Raw genomic sequence first — 15,429 nt, forward strand, 5'->3', positions numbered from 1 at the left:
TTGCCTAATTCGTTGCTTTAGATTTTTGATGCATTTGTAGAGAACAGGGGACTTCATCAGGCCTTCCCTCCATTTGCCATTTCCTTGCTGAAGCCTGCAAAGGAGATTGCGTTCTTGTAGGCTTAGGCCCTTTGAAAAAAGCCTCTGTCGGCACCAGAGAAGCTTGGGGGTGGTGGGGGTGAAAGACTCCCTCTAAAGCTCTGCTCCTACTGGCAAAGGCTTTTTGCAAAGGGCTGCTGAGGCCTATAGGGATGCAATCCTCAATCACTTTGGTGGCGAAAAAGGGGGCCTGGAGGTGTGCGCACAGCTCTCCGCGGCTCCTTTTTCATCACCAAAGCCTTCCTCAGAGTTCAGCTGCACTTTTTGAAGACCTGTCTTTGCTCTATAAAGCCTTTGTTGTACTACCAGACTGATTTTTGCTGCTACAGACTAACCCTGTTCTCCCTCTACAAAGTCAAATGCTGCCTGATTTTCTCTCTCTAGATTAACAAGAGCATCACCAAAATTGATTTATTGTTATATGCTAATGATTTGGAAGCAAGAGCAGATCAGCTGGTAAGTTGAACGAGCGACCCTGTCGTAAACTACTGAATGCTGAGGCTATCTTAAAGCATGTAAAATACAGAACATTCTCTAGCCGTTGTTCCTGGGCTCTCAGGGTTTGGAGTTACAGCAAGGGTTCAAAAACGTCTTTTGAAAGTCATGGATAATGCTGGGCCCCAAAATAACTAAGCCCAGTCTGCAGAACATAATTGTTTAAGAGAAAAGAGTCAGGTTCACGTTAGAAAACTTGTTTTGCTTTTTTAAAGACCCCCACAAGACCACCTAGAACACTTTCAGAAGAGTGTAGATTTTCATCTTAACAGGAACATGACAATTTAGTGGGGAAAAAATGTTCCTGTTAATCAGATGCTGGTTTGAAATCTCATATTTCACATTTATAATGAAACTTCTCAGTAAGCAGGCATTTGCACTTTTTTATCTGTTGAAAAAATGGTTGGGTTTGCATCACATGAAAGCATCTATTTCCCTTGATAAATGGATTATTCTAAGTGGAGGCATGCAGGCAGGAAAAGAAGGAATATCATTTTTCTTTTCTGATATTGCTGCTTTTCTGCTCTTTAATAACAGCAGAATAATCTACATGTTGGAAACTATACATTTAATTATTTCCTTGCATTTTCAGCCCAAAGGAGCATTAGAAAACGCTTTGAAAGGACATGCAAATACAATGAGGCTGATACATAACCAGCAAGTTGTTCCTTTGGAACAAGGAATGGTAAAAAAAAATTACAGTGGTATTGGAATCTGTAATGTATTGCATTGATAAACTGGAACAAGTGCAGAGAAGGATTACCGAGATTTGTTTATTGGTTTGCTTATTTATTTATGTGTCAAATTTATATAGTTGCCCATCTCACAAAGCAAATTACTCTGGGCAGCATACAAGAAGTTACAATTACTAAATACAAAACGATTATAATTAAAACATTAACATCTATTAAAAACAAAACTAAAACGAGGAAATATTGGGTGAAAGAAATATTGTGTGTTAATAATAACCCACTCAATATTTCATCAGTTTCCTGGGGTCCTCAGGGTTGATGGCAAATGGTGAAAAGACCTGGGTATGTTTAGCTTATAGACAAGAGGCTGGAGAGGGAGGTGATGACTATCTTCAGATATCAAGGGCAGAGATTTATTCTCACTTGTTCCAGAAGTGAATACTAAAACAAATGGGGCAGAGGTGGTATTCAGCAGGTTCTGACCAGTTTGGGAGAACCGGTAAATACCACCTCTGACTGGCCCTGCTCCCATCTATTCTCTGCCTCCTGAGTCCCAGCTGATTGGGAGGGAATGGAGATTTTATAGTATCCTTCCCTGGAGTGGGATGGGAATGAAGATTTTACAGTATCCTTCCCCTGTCATGCCCACCAAGCCACGCTCACAGAAACGGTTGTAAAATTTTTTGAATCCCACCACTGAAATGGGGCAAAAGTTCAAGGATGTAGATATAAAGTAGAATTTAGGAAGAATTTATTGAGAGTAAGAGTGGGCAATTGGCAGAACACATTGCATGGAGTGATTTCTCCTCCGCTGGAAATTTGCAAGCAGGGGCTGTATAGGGATGGTATATGCATGAATTTGATGATCTCATTGATCCCTTCCAACTCTATGATTTTGTGATTCTGTTCTAATTAGGAGTCAGCGTACATACAAATTAGGCGGCTGCTTGAATAGATGGATAGAAGGATGGATTGATGATAGATTTTGAAATTCAACAGCAAATTTTCCTCAAAAATTTAACTCTCATAAAGTCATTTCTAGAATAAAATAGTGCTTTTGAACCTGCAAGACCATTTATAGACCTCATTAAACTAGAGGATGCCTTCCTATGTGAACATAGGTAAAGGTAAAGGTTCCCCTTGTACATATGTGCTAGTCCTTCCCGACTCTAGGGGGCGGTGCTCATCTCCGTTTCAAAGCCGAAGAGGCAGTGTTCTCCGAAGATGTCTCCATGGTCATGTGGCTGGCATGACTAAATGCCAAAGGCGCACAGAATGCTGTTACCTTCCCACCAAAGGTGGTTCCTATTTTTCTACTTGCATTTTTCATGTGCTTTTGAACTGCTAGGTTGGCAGAAGCTGGGACAAGTAACAGGAGCTCACTCCGTTAAGCGGCGCTAGGGATTCGAACCACCAAACTGCTGACCTTCCTGATCGACAAGCTCAGGGTCTTAGCCACTGAGCTAAATACTATTATGTTTCTATTTTTTTTCTAGCACTTAACTGAGAAAGACATTTTTAGTTTGCTTCCACAGAGGTGGGTTGCTGCCGGTTTGGCCCGGATCGGCCGAACCAGTAGTAGTGGCGGTGGGAGGCTCTGACCACCTGCCAAGGTGCTTCTCTGTATGCGCAGAAGCATCGTGTGTTCAAGCGTGCATGCAAGTGCGGCCAAACTGGTAGTAAAGAAATGAGCAACCCTCCTCTGTGTTTCCACTATTAAATTAACCTTTCTTGTTATACCAGCATAGAAGTCCTCTAGCATAGAGGTTGTGAGCTGAATAGTCATGAAAATTGCCGTGGATTTCTGTATCTTGCTTGATTTCGGAAGTTTTTATCCCCCCCCCCCATGTCTGTTGTGCTAATTTTCTAATAATGTTGCCGTATTTTGTCTTGACTATCTTCCTCTCTGAAAAGCCTACTCTACTTTATTGTTTTTTCCATAATTTTTCCTGCTGAGTAATTTTGATCATTCTTAATCTCTTATTTCAAAAACTGGCTGTCAAGAAATATGTTAGAGCTAGGGTAAGTGTTTTTTCTTTCTTATACTGAAATTGAATGATTAGCTTAAGTTGCTTCAGACCATTGGCTGTTTGTCTTTATTAAGCATGTAAGTAAGCTTGACTTCAGTTGAAGCAAAGAGTAAAAAGCATCAAAGACTTCACAATAATTTGCCTTTGCTAAAGTTGAATGTTAGTTCAATAGCTAGAAATATTTTTAAAAGCATCAAAGCATGTTAAAAATCACGAACACTGGCTACATAGATTTGTAAAGAAAATAATTGTGGTATACTTTTATAATCTTGTCACCGAGACATGCAAAGACCTATTTTAATGCTGGCCCTTTATAATTGTATAGATAACTAACTAGTAGCCAATTAGTTAAACTGCATGATACATACACTAGTGTGGTAAGAGACAGGAAAAAACTAGAATTATGTCATGCTGTAATTGCTGAGCTGCTTCTATAACCTTCAGCAGGTTTGTGCTTTTCTTCTTGGATTGTAAAATTTAAGCATATGAACAGCATCCCATCTCAGTCCTTATTCTCCACTGCTGTTAAGGAAAAAAAAAATAAGCAGAAAAAATACCCACTATCTGCCCTTGGAATAATTGGGCAAATGGATGAATGTTTGCAAACCCTGAGTGTCTTGAATAAAGAAGAAGAATTCTAAGAAGCAGACCAAGATGGAAATTCCCCCAACTCTGAAACCTCCACCAAAGTAAATGCTTTTAAACTGTATTCTGCAGCACTCACTGAGTTAATCAAATCTATTTCCCAAACCACGTGGTGTTGTGGGATACAAGGACTTTCGATTATTTCTGTATTATTTGTAGCCACATTACAGAACAGCAAGTTGTGAAAATCTCACAGCCCATAATATGGCTTCATTGTTTGTATAACATGTAATTCTGCACTTTAATAGAAATATTTTGATTTAAATTAGCATGTGACTGTATAAAGTATAATCAGTGAGTTTAATGCAGTTTCTAGCTGCCAGTGTTTCTAAAACATGCTGACTGGGAAATTCTGGGATTTGAAATCCACACATCTTAAAGTTGCTGAAGGTGAGAAACATTGCTTTAAAGTAATGCTTTCATTTACTTAACATAAACTTCTGTTCTTGCTGCAAACAAGTGCAGTTTTAGGACCACCCTCCAAATAAGCATAATAAATGTATGCATTAATTATATTTTGAGTGTACTAAACCAAACTAGTTGTGGTACAATTGCTGCATGTCTTTCTTTTCACAATTATAACAACTCCACACACACATCCCTTTATTGTATAGTAAGCATTAAAACCAATGGCATAAGAAGTGTATGGCTCGGGGAAAGGGGCTGACGTCGTGACGGCATGACGTGTAATTTTGGTGCTCTGAGATCGCAGTCAATATTTCTGCCGCTGGATGGTCCATTTGGACCTAAACCGTCCTGAAGAGACGGTGATTGAGAAAGGCACTGCCTGCTGATCTCAGGGACACCGCAAAGTCCCTGAAAGATCCAGGAATAGCTTTTTTTTCCGGTGACAGAAACGCAGCTAATGAAGCTGCTGAAGTTGGGATAGCTCCGGAATGGGAAGAAAGCGAAAAGAGAAAGTGTGTCGAATTGGTGAGGAAATTTTATTATTAGAAAAAGAGACTACCCCAAAAAAACTATAAGCAGCGAAATTAATCTACATTAAACCTAGTGTGTTATCCTGTTTCTATTTTTTTTTTCATGGATGGAATTTTTGCAAAGGCTCCCTATTTTTTAAACTGAATGGATTAATTTTTTTCTTCTTCTTTTTTCACTTTTGCTTATACCTATGGATTAAAAATTTCCTTCTTTTTTATAATGCTTGATTGGATTGATTGGATTGTTTTCAATCTCCATTTAAGGTTTTTTTTTCTTTCTTAAGCTTGGAATATAAAGAAGAAAATAAGAAGGATTATAAAGAGGGTTGTAACAACAGGAGGAAAAGCAGTTACACTGCCACTTAGAGGCTGGAGGCTGGAGGCTGGATACAGTGTTTTTTCTTCTTTCTCTTTGATCACTTGAGATTCAAGGTTCTTTCAGTTTGTTTACTGAGATTGATAGTAGGAAGAGCACAAGTTGTTTATACAGGTGCTTTTTGGGAGTTCTATCACTAGCTATTGGAGGGAAGACAACATTTTGACTTGAAAGATAATAAATGAACTTGTTTGAAGTTTATTAAAATAGCCTTGAATCCTATAGTGGCAGTGCCTGCAAAATTGGAACAATGGCGCAGCAGGAAAAAGAAACTGTAACATTGCAAATGATTATGTTTGAAATTCAAAATCTATTAGTTGTGACAGAAAGAATTGAAAAGAGATGGAAGAATATGGAATAGAAACAGAAAAATTTGATGGAAAAACTGAGGATGTTTATCAAATGAAGAATGTGGAGGACAGAGTTCAAAAAATGGAAGAAAAAAATGAGCAAAGAGATAAGAAAACTGTGGATACTGACAACAAAGTGAGCGTGGTTGGTAATGGCAAGAGTGGAATATGGAAAGGGGAGATAGATGGATTGGAACTCTACCCCGGATTTCAAAGCACAGAAGAAGAAAAGAGAGAAAAATAATGATGATGTGCCAGACGGTGATAAGGAGAGAAATCATGACAGAAGCACCAGTGATAATCAAAGATAAGCTGATGGAAAGAGCAGATGCTGGGTTTCGAGCTTTTATGAGATACGAAAGGAACCAACATGTTGCGAAGAGAAGTTCATACAAGATTTATCAAGAAAGTAACTAGAATATTAATGCTACAAATGACAAGAGATATAAGACTGCACTATTAGTGGAAAGATACAGGTTGATGCAATGAAAATGTATAATAAAAACTAAGCTAAATGTAGTTTACTAGTCGTATGTATAAAATGAAGTGACAATAGTTATAGTTAAATAATGATTAATAATGATAACAATACATATAGATATATTAGTTCGATAATATGAAATTTTATATAAACAACCCACGGAGAACATGAGAGGAGGTTTAAAAGCTTTATCTAGAATATGTTATAAAGATGTATTGTGATTGGATGATTTTAGGATGATTTAATAGAATATCATATAATCCTATTCTAGATTTTGAATATTATATATAAGAGGATGTAAAAACAATTATAGTCAAATTAAGGTTGAGATATAATAATCGTAATATACATGAATATATGTGAATTTAAAATATGCGATTTGATATGAAAAGCAGGTGATGACTATGGAAGAGATACATGGAAATACTGTAACCAACTGACACACTTTCTACAATTTGTAATGGAAGATGGCTTTTTATTTTTATGTTTGTTTGTCTTTGTTCAAAAATAAATAAAAATTGTTTTGTTTTTTTTAAAGAAGTGTATGGCTCAAGCTATTAAAGATAAAATATTTCTTTTCTTTATTTTAAACCAGAGTACTTTAAACCAGAGTATTCGGCTACTACAGAAAACTTCATTAGAACTTCCAGTAAGTTTTTCTTTCTTATTTTCTAGAATAAATGAATATTTATTTCTCAGTTTTGCCAAATGTGTTACCTTTATTAAAAACTGGCTATTGGTTTTTTAAAAGTTTTAATTAAACATTAAAGAATAAGCAGAACATTTTAGTATACATTATCTCCAGTTATAGGAAATTAAGTAAAAGATAAGTGATCTTTCTAGTTTGCTTTTTAAATCTCCTACTATGGATTGTAATCCTTTTAAAAAAAATAACTATGGAGATGTAGATTTTTTTAAAAAAAAATCCAGCGTCTTGGTAGACACTGTTTCAAGCCCTTAATTCTTCACTTAAGGTATTTTCTCTGGCTTTTCCAGGAAAAAGTGAGAAGTGTAATCAGTGCCATTGAAGCCACTCAACATCTTATAAGCAACAATGCTTCATTTATAATTGTCCAGGTAAATATTTTTGTCATAGTAACCCTTAAAACAAATCCTTACACTGAACATAGCTTTGGATTCTATATGCTTCTTAACAATGGTTTCTTTCTTTCAAGGAAGCTAAGAAATATATGGATACTATCTTAGGTTACTTTGAGCAGTATTCAATGTGGGTGAAGGATTCGGTAAGACCTTTTGGTTTATTGGCTTGTTTTCTCATCAGTTATGAAAATCTAGATCAAATATGGCAGAGGCTGCCAAGAATCAAAATTGAATACATTTGAATTCATTTCTGTCTTAAGACGGGTGTGGAGAAGCATGTTCATGGACACATTAAAACATTAAATCTGTATCTATCTCTTGCAGATTACTACACAAGTAGCAACCTGTAAACCAATTGCAAATACGATTGATACCGCTGTTGATATTTTTCTGTGCAGCTATGTAATGGATTCTTTGGTAAGCTGGAAGTAGGGGAGGATGTGGGTGTTGGAGCAGACTTTATTTAAACCATCTCTCTGCCAGAAACTATCTGCTTTTTTAGAGCGGAGAAGCCAATTAGTTTGAAAATGCTTTTCTATTATTGTTTCTCCTGTGGATTTTTGTCACTTTCTGTTGGATTCCTCATAAAACAAATTTCTTTTAAAATGGACTCAGATAACCAGCCTTATTCAAAAATGTCTTGATCAAGATAAAGGAAAGATATAAAGAAAATATCTTTATCAAGATAAGGGGAAAATGTATAAATAAGAAAAAAAATATGCCTGCACAAATGTGTGTGTGTATTTTAGTTATCTGAAAATACCAAGTCAAGAAAAAAAATTTTTTTACTGCCATTTAAATATGAAACCAAAGTAGTTTGCTGTCTTTTGAGTTTGATTCATTTAAAATTAGCTGTCCAGCTATTTATAAATCTCAGTTTTTGTTTTGTTTTAGAATTCTTCCTAAATCAGAGCTTCACAGCAGAATGATTTATGATGTCATAAAACTGAAAAGTGTTGTGTAAAAAATGGCAGTTTCTGGGAATCGCACATGATTCTTGGAAGCTGATAGCATATCTGGAGGACTCTTTTTGCATGGTTTTGTCCCTGACATCATCTGCTTATGGTTTTACAATCTGTTCTGTGGTTTGGCCTACCCTAGGGCTCTGCAGGGGTTCCGATTCCACAGGGAAAAGCTTCCAATGATTTGGATGTGGGAATAAATGGGGAACTCATCAAATTTGCAGATGACACCAAACTGGCAGGAATAGCCAGCACTCCAGAAGACAGGCTAAAGATACAGAAGGATCTTGACAAACTTGAACATTGGGCACTATCTAATAAAATGAAATTCAATGGTGAAAAGAGTAAGGTTCTACATTTAGGCAACAAAAACGGAATGCACAGGTACAGTATAGGTGGTACCTTGCTCAACAGTAGTAACTGTGAAAGGGATCTTGGAGTCCTAGTGGACAACCATTTAAATATGAGCCAGCCGTGTGCAGCACCTGCCAAAAAAGCCAACACAGTTCTAGGCTGCATCAACAGAGGGATAGAATCAAGATCACGTGAAGTGTTAATACCACTTTATAATGCCTTGGTAAGGCCACTCTTGGAATACTGCATTCAGTTCTGGTTGCCACGATGTAGAAAAATGTGGAGACTCTAGAAAGAGTGCAGAGAAGAGCAACAAAGATGATTAGGGGACTGGAGACTAAAATATATGAAGAACGGTTGCAGGAACTGGGTATGTTTAGTTTAAGAGAAAGAAGGACTAGGGGAGACATGATAGCAGTGTTCCAATATCTCAGGGGTTGCCACAAAGAAGAGGGAGTCAAACTATTTTCCAAGGCACCTGAGGGCAGAACAAGAAGCACTGGGTGGAAACTAATCAAGGAGAGAAGCAACTTAGAACTGAGGAGAAACTTCTGACAGTTAGAACAATTAATCAGCGGAACAGCTTGCCTCCAGAAGTTGTGAATGCCCCAACACTGGAAGTCTTTAAGAAGATGTTGGATAGCCATTTGTCTGAAACGGTATAGGGTTTCCTGCCTAGGCAGGGGGTTGGACTAGAAGACCTCCAAGGTCCCTTCCAACTCTGCTATTGTACTGTATTGTATTGTATCCTGGAGGAGCAAAACAAGAAGGAAGTTGCATTCAAGGCTAAAGTAAACTTTCCATGGAAGAAAAGACTGAATGGCCTGTGATCTCATGAGAGTAAATGCCTTTGCTAAGTTGGAGGGCTTAGCAACTATACTTGAACAACTGCATCCATTGAAACACACATTTCCATCCTTCTTAAAATTGAGGTTTTGCTTGTTTATTGCTAGGATACTCAAATGACTCTAGTTTGGTGTTTTTACCTAAGTGAAAAAGGATGAATAGCTTTGTGATGAAGCTTACAGAAGGAATGAGGAAGAAGCATTCCAAGCAGCTTGGATTAGATATGAATCCAATTGTTCTTTTTCCTTTCTGCCAGAATGCCTTCTGGTTCGGACTAGGAGGCTGCTGCATCTTGCTGATCCCTGCCATTATTTGTGCGGTCAAATTAGCCAAATTCTACCGCAGGATGGATACTGAGGACGTGTACGATGAGTAAGTAAAAGTAGAATGAGTCAAAGTAGCAGTTGGCAGGATGGTGTGGCTATGGAAATTGAATGGATATATAAATTATCAGAAGAAGCTGAAACATTTTTAGCTCACAGTGACCCTTTGTGTGATGGTGTAAAAACTGATTGGGATGTCTTTGCTTGGAATTATTTAAACTTTTCTCCAAAATTGGATCAAAGAATGGGATAGGCCGAACTATTATATTTGGATACATGTAAGAAAAACTAGGCTCCTAAGAGTTGCAGGATGCACAGGCTTTAAAACATGCCTGATGTTTTGGGGTTTAAGGGGAAAAACCTCATGTGTATCACTATATCTCTACAGAAATTCACAAAACCAAGGATGAAAGACTTCTTGAATGCATAAGGGGTTAAAATAAAAGGAAAAAAGAATGACATTGGCATAGGTGTATAGGTGTATACCACAGGCAACCTAATCAAGCAGAAGAAATAGATTTCAGTTAGAGTGCAGTTTCCCTCTATGGTACCAGGAGTTAAGAATCTCCTTAATTTCATAGTGTTCCTCTCTTTTGACCAGAAAGGAGGAGGTGCTTCCACAGCGGGTCTTAATCTCGAGCTGCATAAAGTTTTCAGCAGGCTGCAGTGAAATACAGGGTAGATTCGCCTAAGACTTTTTGGCAGCTGCAATTTTATAGTAACTAGATTTATGATCTGGATAATTGGGAAAGGCCCTACATACTTTGGACCCAGCTTTTTACAAGGCTTCCTTAGGTTGAGAAATTTTACACTTTATCTCCCACCTTGAATTCCTCAGTGGTGCCCTTGTTTTGTCTTCTTGCTTCTTTTGTGTTTCCCTAGCTTTCTGTAATGCTCTGCACACTACCACTCCACATTTCCTTTAAAATTTCCATCCACTCAGCCAACGACACCGAAGATGGTCGTCCTAAGGGATCTCTGGCATCAGCACAAACTCCACCATACTAGCAATCCTGAAAGGGGTAAATCCTGTGCTACTATGCACAGAGTTATTATATGCCACTTCTGCAAAAGACAGGAATTCGGCCCAATTGGTCTGTTTGTAATTGACATAACATCTCATGTACTGTTCTAACACTGAATTGGTCCATTCATAGACTATATTGGTACAGGGATGGTAGGTGGAGCGAAGGCCCTGTGAGGAGCCAATCAGCTTAAAGAATTCCTGCCAAAATTTTGCGGTGAACTGCACCCCACAATCTGAGATGATGCACTTTGGGACTCCATGCAGTCAGTAGATATGTTGTATGAACAGCTTTGCCAGGGTTCAGGCAGAGAGAATGAGCATGCCACAAAATGTTCCTGCTTGGAGAATAAGTCTGTAACGGTCCAAATTCCAGTGTTCCCCACACTCTCTGGCAAGTCCATAATAAAGACCCCGGAGATTTCCTCCCGGGGTTTATTAGGTTGGCTACTGACTGCAGTAACCCATGGGGGCTTCCCGGGCATTTGTTTCATCAAAGCGCATACTGGGCAGCTGGCCGCGTAAGCTTCTATGTCCTTTTTCATCTTTTGTCACCACAATTGTCTCTTCACTAGATACAGGGTCTTTACAAACCCAAAATGTCCTGCTGCCCTAACATGATGACTCCTCAGTAAAATCCAGGTCCACTGGCTGACTTGGACATATATTTTGATGCCCTTCCATGCCAACCCCTCCCTCACAGATAGGTCATCTTTGTGGTGCTGGAACCATTCTCTTATTTAGAGCATCTTTTAAAGGTTGTGCTAAGTCTTGGGTTGGCTCTAGCTGGGGCATCGCTTGTTGGGTGAGAGTCATGCTGCTGGGATAGGATGATGGACGTCACCACAACGTCTCAGGCACTATAGTACAGTGGTCTGTGGGAGATATCATCTGCAAGGAAGTTTTTCCGCCCTGACAAGATATTGGAGTGTGAAGTTGAACCAGTTAGAGTATCAGCCCCACCAGATCTGGTTAGGGGATAGCTTCCGGGGGGCCTTCAACACTTCCAGGCTTTTATGATCCATCCAGACTTGAAGGGGAGCTTGGCCCTGGGCTCTCGCTCCGTCTGCCCAAAACGCTCCATCTGCCTGGGAGATGGAGCCTGGGGAGGAATCTTCCTTTCCCCTCTATTTTAATACTTTATACTCTAGTGTTTCATCCATAATCGCACTGAAGTCTCCTAGAAGGCAAACATTTTGATATTCCATTTCCAATATTTTGTTATGTAATGTTTGGTAAAAATTTTCTTGTTTATTATTTGGTACATACTTTGGTATTATCAGAGTCTTTTTTATTAATTATTGTTTTCACCATCAGGATTCTTCCTTCGTCATTTGAGTAAATCTGTTTGAAGTCCATTGACTCTTTGATATACATAAGACTACTCTTTTTATGTGTGTGTGCTGATGAGAAGTATAGTTTCCCAATTTTGGGGCATTCTAAGAGTTTATAGTGTTGTTTCTTTATATGTGTTTCTTGCAGACAAATTATTTCTGTCCAAGTTTCATAGTTGTGTAAAAAATTTCCTTTGGTTAGCAGGGGGATTTAGTCCATTTATGTTCATCGACAGGATCCTATTTCCTTTTTCCACTTTGCTTAATTATATTTAGGGTTTGGTTTCCTAGTGGTCCTTTTCAGTCTTTGTTCTTTCATTAGTCCTTCTTCTTGATCTATATTTTCTTTCTCCTTATCTTCTTCCTTTTGCAGCACTGTATCTTCTGTTCAGTGGTGGGATTCAAAACATTTTACTACTGGTTCTGTGGGCGTGGCTTGGTGGGCGTGGCAGGGGAAGGATACTGTAAAATCTGTATTCCCTCCCCATTCTAGGGGAAGGTTACTGCAAAATCCCTATTCCCTCACGATCAGGAGGGACTCAGGAGGCAGAGAATAGATGGGAATGGCGCCAGTCAGAGGAGGTATTTAACAGTACTCCAAACTATTCAAAATTTCTACTACCAGTTCTCCGGAACTGGTCAGAACCTGCTGAATATCACCTCTGCTTCTGTTGTTTTTTTTACCTGTTTTGTTTTTTTAATTTCCTTATCTTCTTATGCACCTTATGCGTGCATGAGAGACACTTGCATGTCTCTCATGCACGCATGTAACTCCTCTGCCTTGAAGGTGGAGCCCAATCTGTATCTTTGAGAATTCCAGTTAATTAGGATCCACTCTGTAACCATTCACCTGAAACTTATTCCTTTTTCATTTAGCTTTGTAGTCAAAAATTAATTTTGTTTTCTTAGATCTCTTATCTTCCAAGGGATCTGTTTCAACTTTGTAATTTCTTTTCTTCTATATTGTAGTGGTTCTTTCCTCATTTTCTTCAATACTTCATCTTTTGACAAATCTGACGTGGACCTCCTTAGGCACTTTGTATCTTCTTGCATAGCTTGAATTTAATCTGTAAATTTGATTGATTTCTTCTATTAACGGTTTTTCAATCTGCAATGCCTCTGCTAACAGGTTTGCAATCAGTTCCATTAAGTCAGGGTTGTCAAACCCAAGGCCCTTGGACCTGCCCTGGAAATAGCAAAGGACTGGCTTGTGGCAGCCTATCCTGATCCAGGCTGACTGGGCACCAATCTGCAATGTGACAGTGGCCATCTGGGACAGTATGTGGCTAGCTTTAGATCTGCACACTTGCTCTGGAGCCGGCAGAGGACTGTCCCAACCCCGCCCCCTTGGTCACGCCCGGGAGGTGGTGAGCATGCACGGGGCCTGGCATCTCCGGGGACAGTCTTGCCTTGCAGGTTAAGTTCTGAGTGCTTCTCTTTCACCCATGGCACCAGTGCTCACATACTCGCCTCCTGGGCACATACCTAGAGGGCTTGGGCAAGGCGGCAGTGCAGTTTCTCACTGGCTCCAGGGCAACCATGCAGGTTGGCTCTAAGGCCCAGGTGCAGGAACCAATGCCGTCCATGGCCTAGGTGGGCTGCTTGCTTGCGTGTGCAGGAACAAAGCCTTTAACTGAACAAAGCCCTCACACCCACATCTAACCCACCAGAGCTCATCACACTAAGGGAGAAATGAGACCCACTGATCCCACTGCTGCTTGAGCAGGAGGAGGACGAGAAGAGTGGTGAGGGTTTGTGCCAGCCGGCTGGCCAAGTGGGAAGTAGGTCAAGCAGGGCTGGCTGACTGGGGAGCAGGGATCATGGCTGCTCAGATGGTTCCTGCTGTCACCAGCAGCAGCAGCTTCGTTGCCAGGCTCTATCCAAGTTGAAGAAAGTGGAGGTGCACAGTAGGATTGCCCTAAAATATTGCTCCATTTCCAAGTGCTCCATTTGTATGCAAATGCCCCACTTGCACCCAGGCAGGCTCCATGGGTCTCATTCCTCCCCTCACACAATAGGCTCTGGAAGTCTGGATGTTCATTCAGTTGAAGGCTTTGTTCATTTCCTCAAACAGTAAGGCTGACACATGCAAATCCCTCTTGCCCAGTTCAAAAGTCCTCCAGCAGCTGTGCTTGCAACTGGTTTGCAACAGCTGAGTTGCACATCCTTCCTCCTCTTCCTCCTCCTTCTGCTATGTCTGCTTCTGCCTCCTCCCCATCTTCCTGGTCCTGCTTCCTCAGAAAGTTCAATAATCATAATTCTTTACATCTCAGGACTATTAATCAGTTCCATTTAAGGAGTCCAGGCAGTTTCCACAAATCAAGAGTCCCTTTACTTAAGAGTCTTCCTTATTCTCACAATAGAGTCTCTAGTAATCATAAAATAGATAGTCATAAAACAGTAAGTATCACCACATTCCACTGGGTGAATGTTGTTTATTTCTCTTATCAAGAATTTTCCTAGTCTTGTAGGGATATGGTATATTTTCCATTCACCAGTAGATGGTGGCCTCAGCTTAGGTTTCAGCATTGTTTCAAGTCTGATAAATTGATTAATCCAAATTTAGTTCAATTTATGGAAGCAAAGTCAGCTATTCAAGTAGATTCAAGTAGATAGTTCCAGCATTTTGTAATGCCTTTCCAAAACAATGCCTACCCAGTTTAAAAATCCAATTTTCTTTGTTTTAAAGGTCTTTAGCTTTTCTCCCCTTAGTTCCTTTCTTCCGGGTTTAGGATTTTTCTCTCTATGGTTGTTCGCCACTTTAAGAAATAGTTCTAAGAATCTCTTTTCCTGGATTTTCCTCTCTTTTTTTCCCTTTTAAGTTTATGGTCTAAATAAAAAAGTAATCTTCTCACCCAGCTTCAGTCACTGTTCATCTACACTGCTCCTGCAAATTTATTTGTTGCCTCGGCTGTCCCAGCTTCATGACAGCCATGATGGTTGCCTCTTCTCCTCTTTTCTTCACCACCCCTACAGGGTGGCTTTAGCTCCTTTTGGAGCCCTCCAATGGGAAGAACTCAGTGTGGGAGCACAAAGACCCACACTTCATGTCCTATTTTACTGTGACATCAGCCAGAAGTCCCAAGAGCAAAGACTTTTTAAAAAAACCTATAAAAATGTGCCTCTTTTGAAATACTAAATTCCTCCTTGCAGTGGATGATGAGCATTATAACAAAAAAAGGAAGAAAAGACAATAACACATTATGGAGATATACTATAGGTTGACATCCAAAGCAATTTAAGCTTTACATGTTTTAGCACTATCGCTTCCTCACATCCACCCCCTAATGACTGTTGAAAAATCCTACACAACTGTATTCTTTCAGGAATGCAGCTATTTTTGGGGAATACCAAGAATGCCAGAGTCCATACATTTTCT

The 15,429-nt window shown here is 39.4% G+C and overlaps 1 protein-coding gene across 5 annotated transcripts in view; it reads left to right on the forward strand.

Moving 5' to 3' along the window:
• Positions 1–15,429, forward strand: part of PROM1 (prominin 1) — a 121,041-nt gene that overhangs the window by 98,832 nt on the left and 6,780 nt on the right. For 4 of the 5 annotated variants that reach the window (XM_081959412.1, XM_081959411.1, XM_081959414.1 and 1 more), the window contains exons 18-25: positions 484–555; positions 1,187–1,279; positions 3,291–3,308; positions 6,702–6,755; positions 7,103–7,183; positions 7,282–7,350; positions 7,532–7,624; positions 9,626–9,741. In XM_081959412.1, the coding sequence (XP_081815538.1) occupies positions 484–555; positions 1,187–1,279; positions 3,291–3,308; positions 6,702–6,755; positions 7,103–7,183; positions 7,282–7,350; positions 7,532–7,624; positions 9,626–9,741 (596 nt within the window). The remainder of the gene's footprint in view (positions 1–483; positions 556–1,186; positions 1,280–3,290; positions 3,309–6,701; positions 6,756–7,102; positions 7,184–7,281; positions 7,351–7,531; positions 7,625–9,625; positions 9,742–15,429) is intronic. The other variant, XM_081959413.1, reaches the window with a different exon arrangement.

This window comes from Natrix helvetica (assembly GCF_964273705.1).
Source record: "Natrix helvetica genome assembly, chromosome: 7".
Taxonomy (NCBI): domain Eukaryota; kingdom Metazoa; phylum Chordata; class Lepidosauria; order Squamata; family Natricidae; genus Natrix; species Natrix helvetica.